Source organism: Eleutherodactylus coqui, chromosome 11 (genome assembly GCF_035609145.1).
Source record: "Eleutherodactylus coqui strain aEleCoq1 chromosome 11, aEleCoq1.hap1, whole genome shotgun sequence".
In the NCBI taxonomy this organism is placed as follows: Eukaryota; Metazoa; Chordata; class Amphibia; order Anura; family Eleutherodactylidae; genus Eleutherodactylus; species Eleutherodactylus coqui.
Window position 1 is genome coordinate 133,862,363 of NC_089847.1, and position 13,259 is coordinate 133,875,621.

Genomic DNA, 13,259 nt, shown 5'->3' on the forward strand with positions numbered 1-13,259 from the left:
GGTCAGCAATGGGAGGTCTCGGTTTGCAGTACAGATGGATGAGGCCAGTAGCGTAGTCAGAAGGGAAGCCAGAAGTCAGTATCAGGAGGTCTTGTAGCAATAGCAGGGGAGCAGGCAGAAGTGGCGCTTGATCAATCAATGCTGTGAAGCAGAAGAATCACACAAGGAGGGAGTGGCAGGGCCAGGCTTTTATAGTGAGTTATAATCAGGAACAGGTGGAGTTAGAACAGGGGCTGGATCATAGGATCTGGAAAACAAGGTCAAGGTATACAGGGAAAATTATCCAGAGGCCTGGATGGCTCAAAGGGGAGAGAGCTGCCAGCCAGAGTGCAAGAGGTCCTGGGTTTGAGTCCCAACACTTGCAATATATTTTCATTAAAACTGTTTTACTGCTGTAAGTCAAGTTTGAAGTGGCTGCCACTAGGGGTCCCCCTTTCAGCCCGTCTGCAATTCACTGCCTGGCCTTAGGGATTGAGTTTCTGTAGTAATTGGGATGCTGGGATGTTTCAGCTGTGGGGAAGGGTCTGTTCTCGCAGGCTTCTTCCCTGCACTCACAGATCTGTTTACACTGTGTCTGCAAACTCCACCATGTCTGCCTCTCCTGCAGTTACAGCACCTGTGTATATACATTATATTGGGTTTACTAATTGTTTGGTCAAAATATCTTTGAATGGCCATCTTCAATAACCTCCTGAGACAGTGGAGGGGCAGGCATTCATACTGCATCCTTGAGGTTTGAAGTGAGGATGGTGCAATGCAGCATGGGTAGTGAGGAAAAGGAAGTACAGGAAAGGAAACTACTGGTAGAATGCTAGGCTTGCTACACACCCCTCAATGACGGTAGATAGAAAACAGTGGATTCTAAAAATCTGAAGTTAAAGACATTAAACAGAGTGTGATGACCAACAAATGAACAGGTGATGAGTACACGGGGTATTTTAGAAAACTTGTTGAAAACTCAGAAACACTTTAAAATGCACCAGATTTATCACAGTGACGTACAGTATGCTAGATGATCAATTCTGCATGCAATTCTACATCAAAATCCATGTTTGGGGAGGCTTCACACAGCAATCTTTGGAAAACGCATTTGCAGTTTTTGATGCAGTCATGTACACCCCTGCCATGAGGCAACCTGAAACAGCCTCCTCAGGCAGCAGCCTGCAGGACCTCAGAGGGGCGGCGGGCAGACACCTAGCCAGTAATTAATTTTTACAGGCCATATTAAAAAATAATTGTCAGCTTGGGAGGCAGCTGGGCAGCAGGCTGACAGGCATTTCATTCACTCAGTCCGCACCTCCGATCCTGCAGCGGCCGCCACTGCTGAGCTCTCCAACCAGCATCTGCATTTCTGCATGCAGACATTGGCCAGTATGCAGCACAGACCCCAAGAGGAGAGATCATGGATCATAGATGCAGGCGGCACTATTACTACCTAGGCCACTAATGAGGGTCACTATTACTTCTGGGGCCAATACAGTGGGTCACTATTACTACTTGGACAACTATGGGGGGCACTATTACTACTAAGGCCACTAAAGGAGGTCACTATTACTACTGGGGACACTATGGGGGTATATTTTTAATACTGGGACCATTAACAGGAGCACTATTACTAGCGGGCCACTAATGAGGCAACTGTTAATACTGGGACTACTATGGGGGTAATTATTACTACTGGGGCACTATGGGGATGATTATTACTACTGGGGCCTACGGGGTCATTATAACTACTAAGGTCATTAGGGGCACACTATTAGGGCTACTACTGTGGGGCACTATGAAGTCTCAAAGATTCAAATATGTGTTGGTTATCTTGTGTGTTGGCGCTTTCAATGCCTGAACCCCCCTTAGACATGTGGATTTTGGCGTGAATTTCTGTGGTGACAAACTTCGCCGTATGTTGTGGAACAGTTTCATTCCGAGTGAAAGGGCCGCATTCACCGACTACAAGCATAAAGCTTAAAAGTGGAGAGTACCTGAAACAAAAGGCATATTGCAAAGTTGCAGAAGTCCCCATTATACAGCAGAACGGTTGGTCCTCATTCATATAGAGGTTTTTTGTGCAGATTCTGTGGGAATCCGCGCCATAATTCATAGTCCTGTTCTATCTTGCTGCGGACTCTGCTTAGAGGTTTCCGCATGCTAATCCTTGTGCGGGTCTTCACCAGGTTCAAATGAAAGTCCATGGACTTCTGACGTGAATTTCATATCACATGAACGAGGCCTTAACCCCTTGAGTGGCGGGTTTCCTACCACCCTGTCAGACCCACCAGGGCAGGTTTTTAAAAATGGTCTAATCATTGAATTTCAACTAATTTTGCAGTTGCGTCTCAAGAGCCATAACTTTTTCATTTTTCCATTGACATGGCCGTATGAGGGCTTGTTTTTTGCGGGACAAGTTGTGATTTTCTAAACAGGGGGGAGGAAAAAAAGAAATGGGGAAAAAAGAAAAAAAGGGGCCATGTCATTAAGGGGTTAAATAATGTATTAACTTCCTTCTCTGGGTCATTACGACGCACATGGATACCACATGTGTGATTGTATTTTTGGTGTTTTACTAAGTAAAGGGAGACAAGTGTTTTTATAATTTTTTTAAATAATTTTTTTACTTTTGTTTTTTTTTACTTTTTTTTTTTTTGTCCCTTTAGGGGACTTCCACAGGAACCCATCAGGACCCCCTGATCACATTCCGGGGGTCCAATGGTGACAGCCCTTTACATGCTGCAGTGACAGCCCTTTACATCCTGCAGTCACATAGACTGCAGCATGTAAAGGGTTAACACAGCAGAGATCGGAGGTTCTCTCTGATCTCTGCTGTAAGAGCAGGTACCTAGCTGTCCTCTCACAGCCAAGCACCAAGCTCTCCCTGCCACAGAGACCATCGGCTTGCTTCTGCCAAGCCGATGGTCTCTATGGCAACCTGTAAACAAAGCAGGAGATTGCCGGCATATCGGCAATATCTTCTGCTGGTTTTTCAAAGCTCTTGCTTTGTTCTCTGTGGGACTGTGCAGGCAGAGCACACTGTAACAGCTTGTGGCATTGTGCTCTGCAGCTCCCATAGTGATACATAGCCCGGAAATCTTCCGGGCTATATCGCTATGAGCAGTGGAGCTCGTCCCGGAAAATTTCCGGGCGTGCCACTCAAGGGGTTAAAGGGGTTGTCCAACTTATGTATTTTCTGCCACCATCTTTTGACCGCCATAACGTTTATCTTTCCACTTATATAGTTGTGTGAGGGTTCGTCTTTTGCAGAACAACCTGTAGTTTCTATTAGTTCCATTTTGGAGTTAAAATGACTTTTTAATCACTTTTTATTACATTTTTCTTAGAGGCAGGGTGACGAAAAACAGCGCAATTCTGGCATTGTATACTTCTCTTGCTGACGTTCATCGTGCGAGATAAATAATGTGTTACTTTGACAGATCTGACTTTTATAGACGCAGCAATACCAAATATGTTTTCGCTATTTTTATTTTAAAAAAATTCTATTTTAAATATGGGAAAAGTGATTTTTTTTTAATTTTTTAAATTTTTTACCTCGCAATATTCCTTCTTTTTTAAATAAAAACACAGTTTTTCACTTATTTTTGTAAAAGGGGGCTTGAACTTATCATCTTTTGATCACTTATTTAGTATTCTAGCAGACAGTTTATCACACATCTTGATAGCCAATCATTCATGGCCGCTCTCAGGGTCCTCAGAAGGCCCTGGGTTGCCATGATAACCAAATAGAACCTCGCAATCTCATTGTAAAGAGGACCATTTGGGACCGCTGAACGCCAACTGGGGCATCTAAAGGGTTAAAAGCCATGATTAGCATGAGCGCTGATTATGGCTGTTGCGGGGTGGGTGTCAGCTGTCAAAGAAAGCAGACCCTGCCATTTATGGATCATGATCACCTGTGCATACAAACCCTGTACATGTATGCTCTTTAGGCTTAAGGGGTTAAGTTCTTGCAGCGCTTCCTCCCACATGTATGTGCGTTATTAAGTATCCGCTTTGCCTGATAATATAGCTTTTATATGGAAATGGATTACAGTTCTTTGCTTTTGAATACAATGGCCGCTGCAGACAATGGCGCTTTTACGTAAATAAGTGGAAGATTTTCTCGGCATCGGAGTCTTTGTACCGTATTACTCTGCGCCTTAAACAAGCCCTGTACAATGCAGCGGAATTGTTCTACGCAGGCATTAAGTACGTGGGTTCATCTCTTCCTTCTATGATCCCGGGCCACGATTTGAATAATATACTGTACGTGTTTAGAAATCGTAATGGAAATTGGTCAACGCGCCTAAACGCTGCGGGGTCGGCGAAATAAACAAACCGTTGCTGCAAAGTCTTGGCAATTTTCGCATTATCTTGTAAAGTGTTTGCTTGCTTTGTGCCTAAAAAGGATTTCTCCCACGGAAACGGATAAAACGTTTCCTTGATACGAGGCGGCTAATGTTTGCGACTTTGTCTGTCTGCCCAGGTTCTAATTGACTGGATTAATGATGTGCTGGTGGGAGAGCGAATTATCGTGAAGGACCTTGCGGAGGATCTCTACGATGGGCAGGTGCTGCAGAAACTTTTTGGTAAGAACCGAGTAGAGAATTGGGGGGGGGGGGGGTGGTGAAGAGTTCAGGGACGTCTGAGTGAAAACATCTGGAGCCTTTAATAGATCTTCGCTATATGAGGCAGCAGCGTCATACAGAAGTCATCGCACCATTCATCGGGGACAATGGAGAGACGCTGTCACACTGCGCAGGAGGGAACGTCAAGGAGCGAGAGGGGGGTTATTATTGGGTTGTGCGCTGAGGATAGACGAAGAATTTTGTCATGTTTTTGAAAGTTCTTTCTATCAAGTGACATTTATATTATGCAGACGGGGGAGGGGAGGTACCAAACAAAAAATGATGTCAAATAAGGGTGCAAAGTCGGTGCGTATATTAGAAGCATCTTGCGCTGATGGAAATCATATTTAGTCCAGCATTTGAAACATCGGTCCTAAGAAATTACTATCAACGGTGTATGATGTATCTAGTATCAATGCAGGTGAATTATATATCACAACTAGTGCCAGCACCATATATGTTGTATCTACGGTCAGTACATTACCGTCTGTACACAATAGATTCAACAATTAAATTAGCTGTAGAAATACAGGGTGAGGCAAAAGTCTGGACACGCTTGTTCAACTGGTGTAATAATGCTACAATTGACTTCTAATGTATGAAAGTATTAATTCGCGGGAGGCTGAATGTTTTTGTGAAGGGGATGTTTTCAGATACTATTTTGAACTCTCTCATATTGAATTCGGCTCAGGTTTTTCACATGGGAAGGGGGTCATGTGATATATCAGTCCTAGCTAGAACTGACTTGGAGACACACTGGAAGGGTCAGTTTTGCCCTATCTTTACTTGATTAAGAGTTAAGTGAAGGCAAGGATGATGCATTATATCTGACATCCGGGGCCTTTTTTCATTGATGGATCACTTACTGGTGTGCAGTACTTCCCAGGTGTTACAGAATCCATAGTACCGTGTTTTCCTGAAAATAAGACATTTGTCTTTTATTCATTTTTGCCTCAAGAGGCACAGTGTCTTATTTTTGGAGGGTGTCTTATAATACCTACCTAGCAGCCGGTGTTCGGATCCCTTATGCTCGTCTCCATCGCTGCTGCAGGCTTCCGTGTCCTTCGGCACACCGACAGAGCAGTTCTTCCTGGTAGCGAGGCTTGAATACCCCACCTCCAGCAAGCTAATCCTCTGATTGGTTAATTGAGCGCCACATCAGCCAATGATAGCCGAAGCTCAACTGACCAATCACAGCCATTCATTGAAAAATAAAATCAGGGTAGGGCTCCATGTGAATAGTGAATTCCCACACCACTTTCCACAGGATGGCGCACCTGCACACTTTGCTGTTGTTGTACGCAGATGGCTGGATGTGGAATTTGTTGGGTGCTGATTTGGCATATATAGGTACGGTAGAATGGCCACCAAGGTCGCCAGACGTAACGCCTTTGGACTTATCTCTGGGGCCATTTAAAGTCTCTTCTGTATGTGGACAGAATATGTAATATGGGTCACCTGAAATGGCGAATCTAACAGCGCGGTGAAGAAAGATCACCTGCAGTTTTCAGGGTGTTCATGAAGACTGGATGAAGCGTCTAACCGCGTGCATCCGGCAGAACGGAGGACACATCCAACATGTCATGTAAAGCACTCCGTGAAGCTTTGCCCTCACTTACCTCCTAAACAAGTAACAATAGGGCAAAACTGACACTCCCATTGTTTTTCTGAGTAAATTCTAGCCAAGACTGATAGATCACATGACCCTCTTCCTATTTGAAAAACTTGGTCTGAATTTAAAATGGCCGCTGAAAACAACTCCAAAAACTGCCGCCTCCCTTCCAGTTAATACTTTTACACATTGGAAGTCTTTTTTTTACTCCTCATTCTACCACTTAATCGGTGCGTCGAGGCTTTTGCCTCCCTTGTAACATGTCATCCCCTGATGGCGGTGCTGACATGTTCTAACTGGCTGACAGGAAGGGGTCAGCGATTCATGCTGCTTGCGCCAAATTTTGACCTCCCATCAGCAACAGAAATCTGTCTCCATCTGACCAGGAGATGTTTTTCCGCTGCTCAGTGATACAAGTTTTGCGCTCATTTTCCCCCTAGAGTCTCGTCTTTCTATTTCTCTTACACACAATGGCGCTGGAACTGGTCGTCCGCTGTTATAGCCATCTGTGCTAAGAAGCGGCGAGTTGTGGACTCGGATGCGTTAGTTGGAGCACCAGTTTTGTCTTCAGCTGCTCTTGACTATGCAGTGGTGGTTGTTCAGAACGATTCCTGACATCCTCCTCTGACCCCTTTCATGATGAGTTGCTTCCATCCACAGGATCCCCTTTTGCTGTATGTTTTCCTCAGTCATGCCATTCTCTGTATACTCTCCACACTATTACACGAGACAACCCCACGGGGTTGGCAGTGAAATCCTGAACCAGGCTAGTCTAGCACTGATGACCGGCCTCAGTGGAAGTCGCTCCGATCCCTGGATTTTCCCATCTAATGTGGATTCACACTAAAACCGATCCACTGGAGACTTATCACGTGATTTTATGCTCCGGGGTCATGGGGGGAATTTATATACAGGGAAGGGCCAATCATGAAAGGGCCGAGGGGTCTAATATAGGGGTTGTTCAGTATATGTTGTATCTAGTGTCAGTATAAATGGTATATATATTTTATCTTGTGTTGGTACGTTCTGCATTGTGTCTAGTGTGAGTACATCATAGATTGTAAATATGTTATACATTGTATCTGGTGTGAGTATAAATACGTTATACATTGTATCTGGTGGTATATAAATACGTTATACATTGTATGCGCTGTTTATAGATAGTATCTTATTACATGTTGTATCCTGGTAGGCAGATTCTCATAGTGTTGGCACTTTTTCATGCAGTATAGGTTCAGTTCCCTATAAATAAGCCTCATTAGCGCCTCTAGATCATTTAGTGAAGCCCATCGTGACACACGTCGTGGCTGCAGCCTCCCCCTGACCCGGCTCACTAACGTCTCCTGAGAATCGGACTTCAGTTTTGTCTATAATTTCCTCAGTAAAAAATGTCCGATCCTTTCGCTGCGGTTAATATGAGGCTCATTGATTTCCAATGCAATATCTCAGCCTGTAGATGGGGCCGAAAGATGCATCTGAGCTTTCAGCGGCTCTCGCTGCGCTCCCCATCCATCCACTCATCTCTTTCATCTCGTGTCCTCAAGCCACGCACACCAGCTCTTCGGCGTACACGGGGCTTCTGCTCATATCCTTTTTGTAATTATTTTATAGATTTTTTAAAATATTTTCCATTTATATATTGTTACTCTATTACGGTTTGCACCATTTATGTGTCACATGGGCACCAGCAATAGGCAACAGGAACTCATCTGACTCAAACACCCTATATTTTGTGATTGCTGGGTGTTATGTATATACATGTGACCTCTTTGCCCTCCGTGCCCATCTATAGAGGCTTTTCCTTTGAAATAACAAGAACTGAGTGGCCCTCTAATATTTTAATATTCTACTCATGCATTTCTTAAAGGGCCAGTAGTCTTCTGTAAATAAAACTTAAAGGTTGTACCAGGATCACAAGTTATCCCCTATCTGCAGAATGCCCACAGGATAGGGGATAACATGCTGGTCGGTGGGGGTCTCACTGCTAAGATTCCCACTGATTCTGAGAATGGGGGGGGGGGGGGGGGGGCATGTTCCTTGTCCTTCTCATTGTGGGGTTACCAGACCCCTCACAGTGGGAAGGACACTGAATGAAGTGCTGGTCACACAAGCGCACTAGCACGCCATATAATTTCAATGGGACTGCAGAGAAAGCCGAGCAGCAAGCACTCTGGTATTTTCATCAGCCCCATTGAAATGAATGGCATGCCGATAACATATGCTCGGCCAGCGCTTCTTTCATTCTGAAATCACTATGAGGAGTAAAGCGACCCTGCAGTGACAGGCAGAGGGGGACACTGGACCGCGTTATCAAGACCAGTGGGGATCTCGGCAGTGAGACCCCCATTTATTAGCATGTTATTCCCAATCCTATGTATAGCAGATGACTTGTGATCCTGGTACAACCATTTTAAACACAGTGTAATAGAAACTGTAACACATCAAATATAGGTTGTGTATAAATTCCTATTTTCAGGACATCTGCTTGCTGCCAATGAATGGGAACATTCTTGCTTACATCCCGAGGCTGAGAATGTATCTTGAGCTAGTCTTGCTCTACCGTGTCCATATCACAGCATCTGAGGATGTTGCAGGTTTTAAATCTGCATCATGTCACTTTATGCTTCCAATATCCACCGCACATTTCACCCCTTCAAATGAGGTGATGAAATTTGTGGCAAATCTGTTCCAAAATCTGCACTATTTGTAGTGGATTTAGTGCTGATTTGCCACTATGGATTCAATAGCAGAAAATGTGCAGTGAATTCATATGTGAACGCGCTCTTAGGCTGGCGTCACATGGGGATATTTGCCTGCGTAATCCATAGAGAATAGAACTCATTGATTTCAATGGGTTCACTCCCATTTCCATATTTTGCGCACGCATGGCGGTCGCGCAAAAAAGAATAAAACCTACTCTATCTTTCTGCGCATTTGTGCACCAAAGGTCACCATAGAAGTCAATAGGGGTGCACAAATCTGCGTGCAATACGCAAGCTGATGGTAAACCTCTGTATAATTCCACTAGAACAATAACACATCTGGAATGAATTAGCCATTCCAATTAGTGCGTTTTTTGCCGAGCGCAAACAAACACGCCTTTTGTGGCGAAAAATGTAAACTAAAATATGCCGATACGCACCCAAAAAAAACATTGTTCATTCCGCAAAACGCAGAGGTCAGGTGTGTGCAAATGCACTTATGGCCTTGGAGTATGTTCACATGATTGCTGATCCACTGCAGCGCCTTCACAGCGAATAATGCAAACCAAACGCTGCCGATTTCACGGTGGATTTGTTACAGAAATACCGCAAACTTTTACCAAATTTCACAAACTTATCTGAAGGGATGAAATCTGTTGTAAAAAACCTAAAATCTGCAGATCTTTTGTACCATGTGAACCGCATGAATGTCGCCCAGCTTTGCAAAAATCTTAAAGGGGTTCTACCACAATTACAGGTTATCCGTAATCCACAGGATGCAGGTTAACTTGCTGATCGGTGGGAGTCTCACCACCAATCCCAAAAATGGGGGTCCCATGTCCCCTGTCCTCCTCACTGCAGGGTTACTGCAGTGAGGATGAGACTGGATGAAATGCTGGTTGCCCAAGCACGCCTGCCCTCCATTCACTTTCAATGGCGCTGTAGAAATTACTGAGCGGTATTTCCTTCAGCCCCATTGCAATGAGTGGAGCCCTGACGTCAATGCGGGGGAAGAAGTGACCCCTGCAGTGACAGGCAGAGGGGGACAAGCGAGTCCTGTTCTGCAGATCAGCGAAGGTCTCAGTCGTGAGACCCCCACCAGTCAGCAAGTTATCCCCTATCCTGTGGGTATCCTATGCATAGGGGTTAATTTGCAATTGTGGGACCACCCCTTTAAATAAAATGTGTTAACACTTCTAGTTATTCCAAGTCACCCTTCCAGCAGCTCTTCCACTCTCTCGGTGTAAGGGACCTATTTTCCCAATGTGCACCCAAAGACGCAGCTTAGTCTGCTGCTGTGGATTTCCACTCCATAACCCGCGTGTGTCGGTGTCTATAGGTGCTTATTGTGGAAATGTGGCTTGTAGCACATAGACAGTTTTTGATGTTTTTTTTTTTTTTTAAACAAAGAAAGAAGTGGCTTCTAAGGGAGCGTTCACACGGGACAAAATGAGTCCATGCGGACAATTCTGCGCTATGTGGCTTGCAATCTGCACCTGGTAGGGTCTGCCCATCTTTACTTCAAAACCACAAGATTAAATGCCGCAGCGGAGAAGCTTCCTGCCGTTGAATAAAGGGCGTTTTGCGGAATTGTTGTTGCAGATTTCTAACATATATTTTATTCTAACATCTAAATATAATGCAATAAACCTGCAAGACGTTCCGCAGAACACATTCCACAGCTAAAGGCAACAAGATCCACACTAATTGACAAAATCCACATCTGTGCTGCGTTCTGCGAACCATTCCGTCCCATGTGAAGGGTCCCTAAGGAAAACAGGAGTAGAAATCCTTCCTTAGAAAACTTTTCTGTCTTTTCTTCTTTCCTTTTGTATCCACTTCTGTCTTTGGCTCAACAGACTGTATCAAAAGCTGCCAATTTGATCCCAGCCTAGTGTCAGTCTTCTGCGTAGTTCCGACATTATATTCATGAGCAGGTAATCTCAGGTCTGCAGCACTAGAAGCGATTATCATCAGTAAGTAATGCTGCATGTATGGTAGCGATCGATGAGTCCTCCTGCCATCGCTCTTCACTCTGCTCTTGTCTTTGAATACAGAGAAGCTGGAAGGAGAAAAGCTGAATGTCGCTGAAGTCACGCAGTCCGAAATTGCGCAGAAGCAGAAACTGCAAACCGTCTTGGAGAAAATCAATGAGACCTTGAAACTTCCTCCGAGAAGCATTAAGTGGAATGTAGACTGTGAGTTCTCACTGCATCTCCTCACCACTACTTAACCCCTGTGAAAACCACTTTGACAAGTGCTACAACGTATTGATACAGGATACGGGGTGTGCTGCTTCATGTCTCTGAAATCCCTCAGTATATAAAGCAGTACAAAGCAAAGTACGAGATGTTGTCTGCAGTCCCAGCAGCTGTACTGTGTATCTACCATGGAGTTAACCCCTTAGCGACGCGGCCTATGTTGGACCTCAGGACGCAACCATTTTTGGCGCTTTTTCATCTTCACTTTTCAAAAGCCATTACTTTTTTATTTTTCGATCAGCGTATGAGGCTTGTTTTTTTGCGCGGCGAGCTGTGGTTTTTATAGGTAGCGTTTTTTTTAGATCCATATAATGTATTGTATAACTTTTTTTATTTTTTCTGGGGGGCAGCGAGAGAAAACGCATCAAGTCTGTCATTGTTGTTTCTTTTCCTACAGCATAAATGACATTATAATTTTTTTTCCGCAGGTTGGTACAATTACGACAATTCCAAAATTACATATTTTTTATAGGTTTTTCCAGTTTTGCATAGTAAAACCCCCTTTTTGTATTTCTTTTTTTGCATCGCTGCATGTATTTTTCCATCGATGAAGCTTTATGAGGGTTTTTTTGTGTGTTCTTTTTCGTGACAAGCTGTGTTTTATTAGTAACCTTTTGGGTTATGTATGGCTTTTTTGATCACTTTTTTTGCACTTTTGGTGGTGAAATGAGCAAAAAAAAGCATTTGGCTCCATTCTTTGCTTTTTTCTATAGCCTTTGCTGTGCAGCATAGAAAGTGTGTTCAATTTATTGTACCGGTCGTTATGGATACAACGATACTAAATGTGTTTTTTTTTTCATTATTTCTTTTCATGTTTTTTTAAACAAAAGTGAGGAAAGGTTGTTTGTTTTTTTAACTATTTTATTTATTTTTTACATGTTTTTATGTCCCTGTAGGAGACTTGAACCTGCGATGCTATGATTGCTCCGATAATACACTGCAACACTTCTGTACTGCTGTGCATTACCGCTCAGAGTGATCACAGGCCATGGCAGATCCAAACATGATTACATGGCAGGGGGCCTGTGACGTCACAAAGAGAGTGCCTTCCCTCTGTTAACCTATTACATGCCACGATCATCATTGTCAGTAACATCCTTCTCCCGCTTCAGAAAGCCCGGGCTCAGCTTCGAAGCCCACACCATCCATAGGATGTGCATGTACACCCATTCACGGGAACCCCTTCTCACCCGGGGTGTGCATGTAAACCCTGGAGTGGGAAGGGATTTTCCAAGATTAGAGAAATTTAGGTGCTTTCTTAAAAGAAAATAAAGATGTAGACGGGTGCAACACGGGTTCGGGTCAGAAGCACCCTTGTTTGTTTCCTTTACTTTGTAGTCATTGTATTCATTGTTACGGATTTGTCAACAGAAAGTCCTTATATACTTATAGCCCCACCATATCTAAACCGAATGTCTGATACGGACTTATAGAAAAACTACCTTCCAATAGGTGGCGCTGTGGAGGATTATTCCATCACTGATTTGCATATCTTTTTCCCAGGGAGCATTGCCTGACCTATAAGACGCCCTACACCCTTGTGGTGTTCTCCACAAAAAGAAATATTACCCCCCTCCCCCCAGATTCATATCTAAGAAATGTAAGCATGGCTTATCATATTAGAGTTTCTCAGCTTTATGTAATTTTCTTATATTTCAGCTGTTCATGCCAAATCCGTAGTAGCCATTCTCCATCTTTTGGTTGCCTTATCACAGTATTTCCGGGCCCCAATCAGGCTTCCTGATCATGTGTCAATACAAGTGGTAGTTGTACAGGTAAGCAAAACTGCATTTGTCTGGTCAGCGGCACCAAAAGTGTTAATCTGTATTTAAGATAATAGAAAGAAATAGGGGGCTACATAGCAATTTAATGTCCATGTACACCAGAGCTCCACTGACTGGCGCCTTTATTAGAGCCCCTCATGATTGCCGCGTCCCTTTTTCTGTTAATTATTCCATTGCCCCCAGAGTGCCCGATAAAATCATATGACAAGTTTCCTGTGGATCAGTCTCAGTGTGAATCTACATTAGATGGGAAAATCCAGCGATCGGAGCGACTTCCAACGAGG

At 43.9% G+C, this 13,259-nt stretch overlaps 1 protein-coding gene across 1 annotated transcript in view; it reads left to right on the forward strand.

Moving 5' to 3' along the window:
- PARVA (parvin alpha) overlaps nucleotides 1–13,259 on the forward strand; it is a 71,377-nt gene that overhangs the window by 41,963 nt on the left and 16,155 nt on the right. The window contains exons 4-6 of the mRNA XM_066583559.1: nucleotides 4,475–4,577; nucleotides 10,988–11,128; nucleotides 12,851–12,966. Of these exons, the coding sequence (XP_066439656.1) occupies nucleotides 4,475–4,577; nucleotides 10,988–11,128; nucleotides 12,851–12,966 (360 nt within the window). The remainder of the gene's footprint in view (nucleotides 1–4,474; nucleotides 4,578–10,987; nucleotides 11,129–12,850; nucleotides 12,967–13,259) is intronic.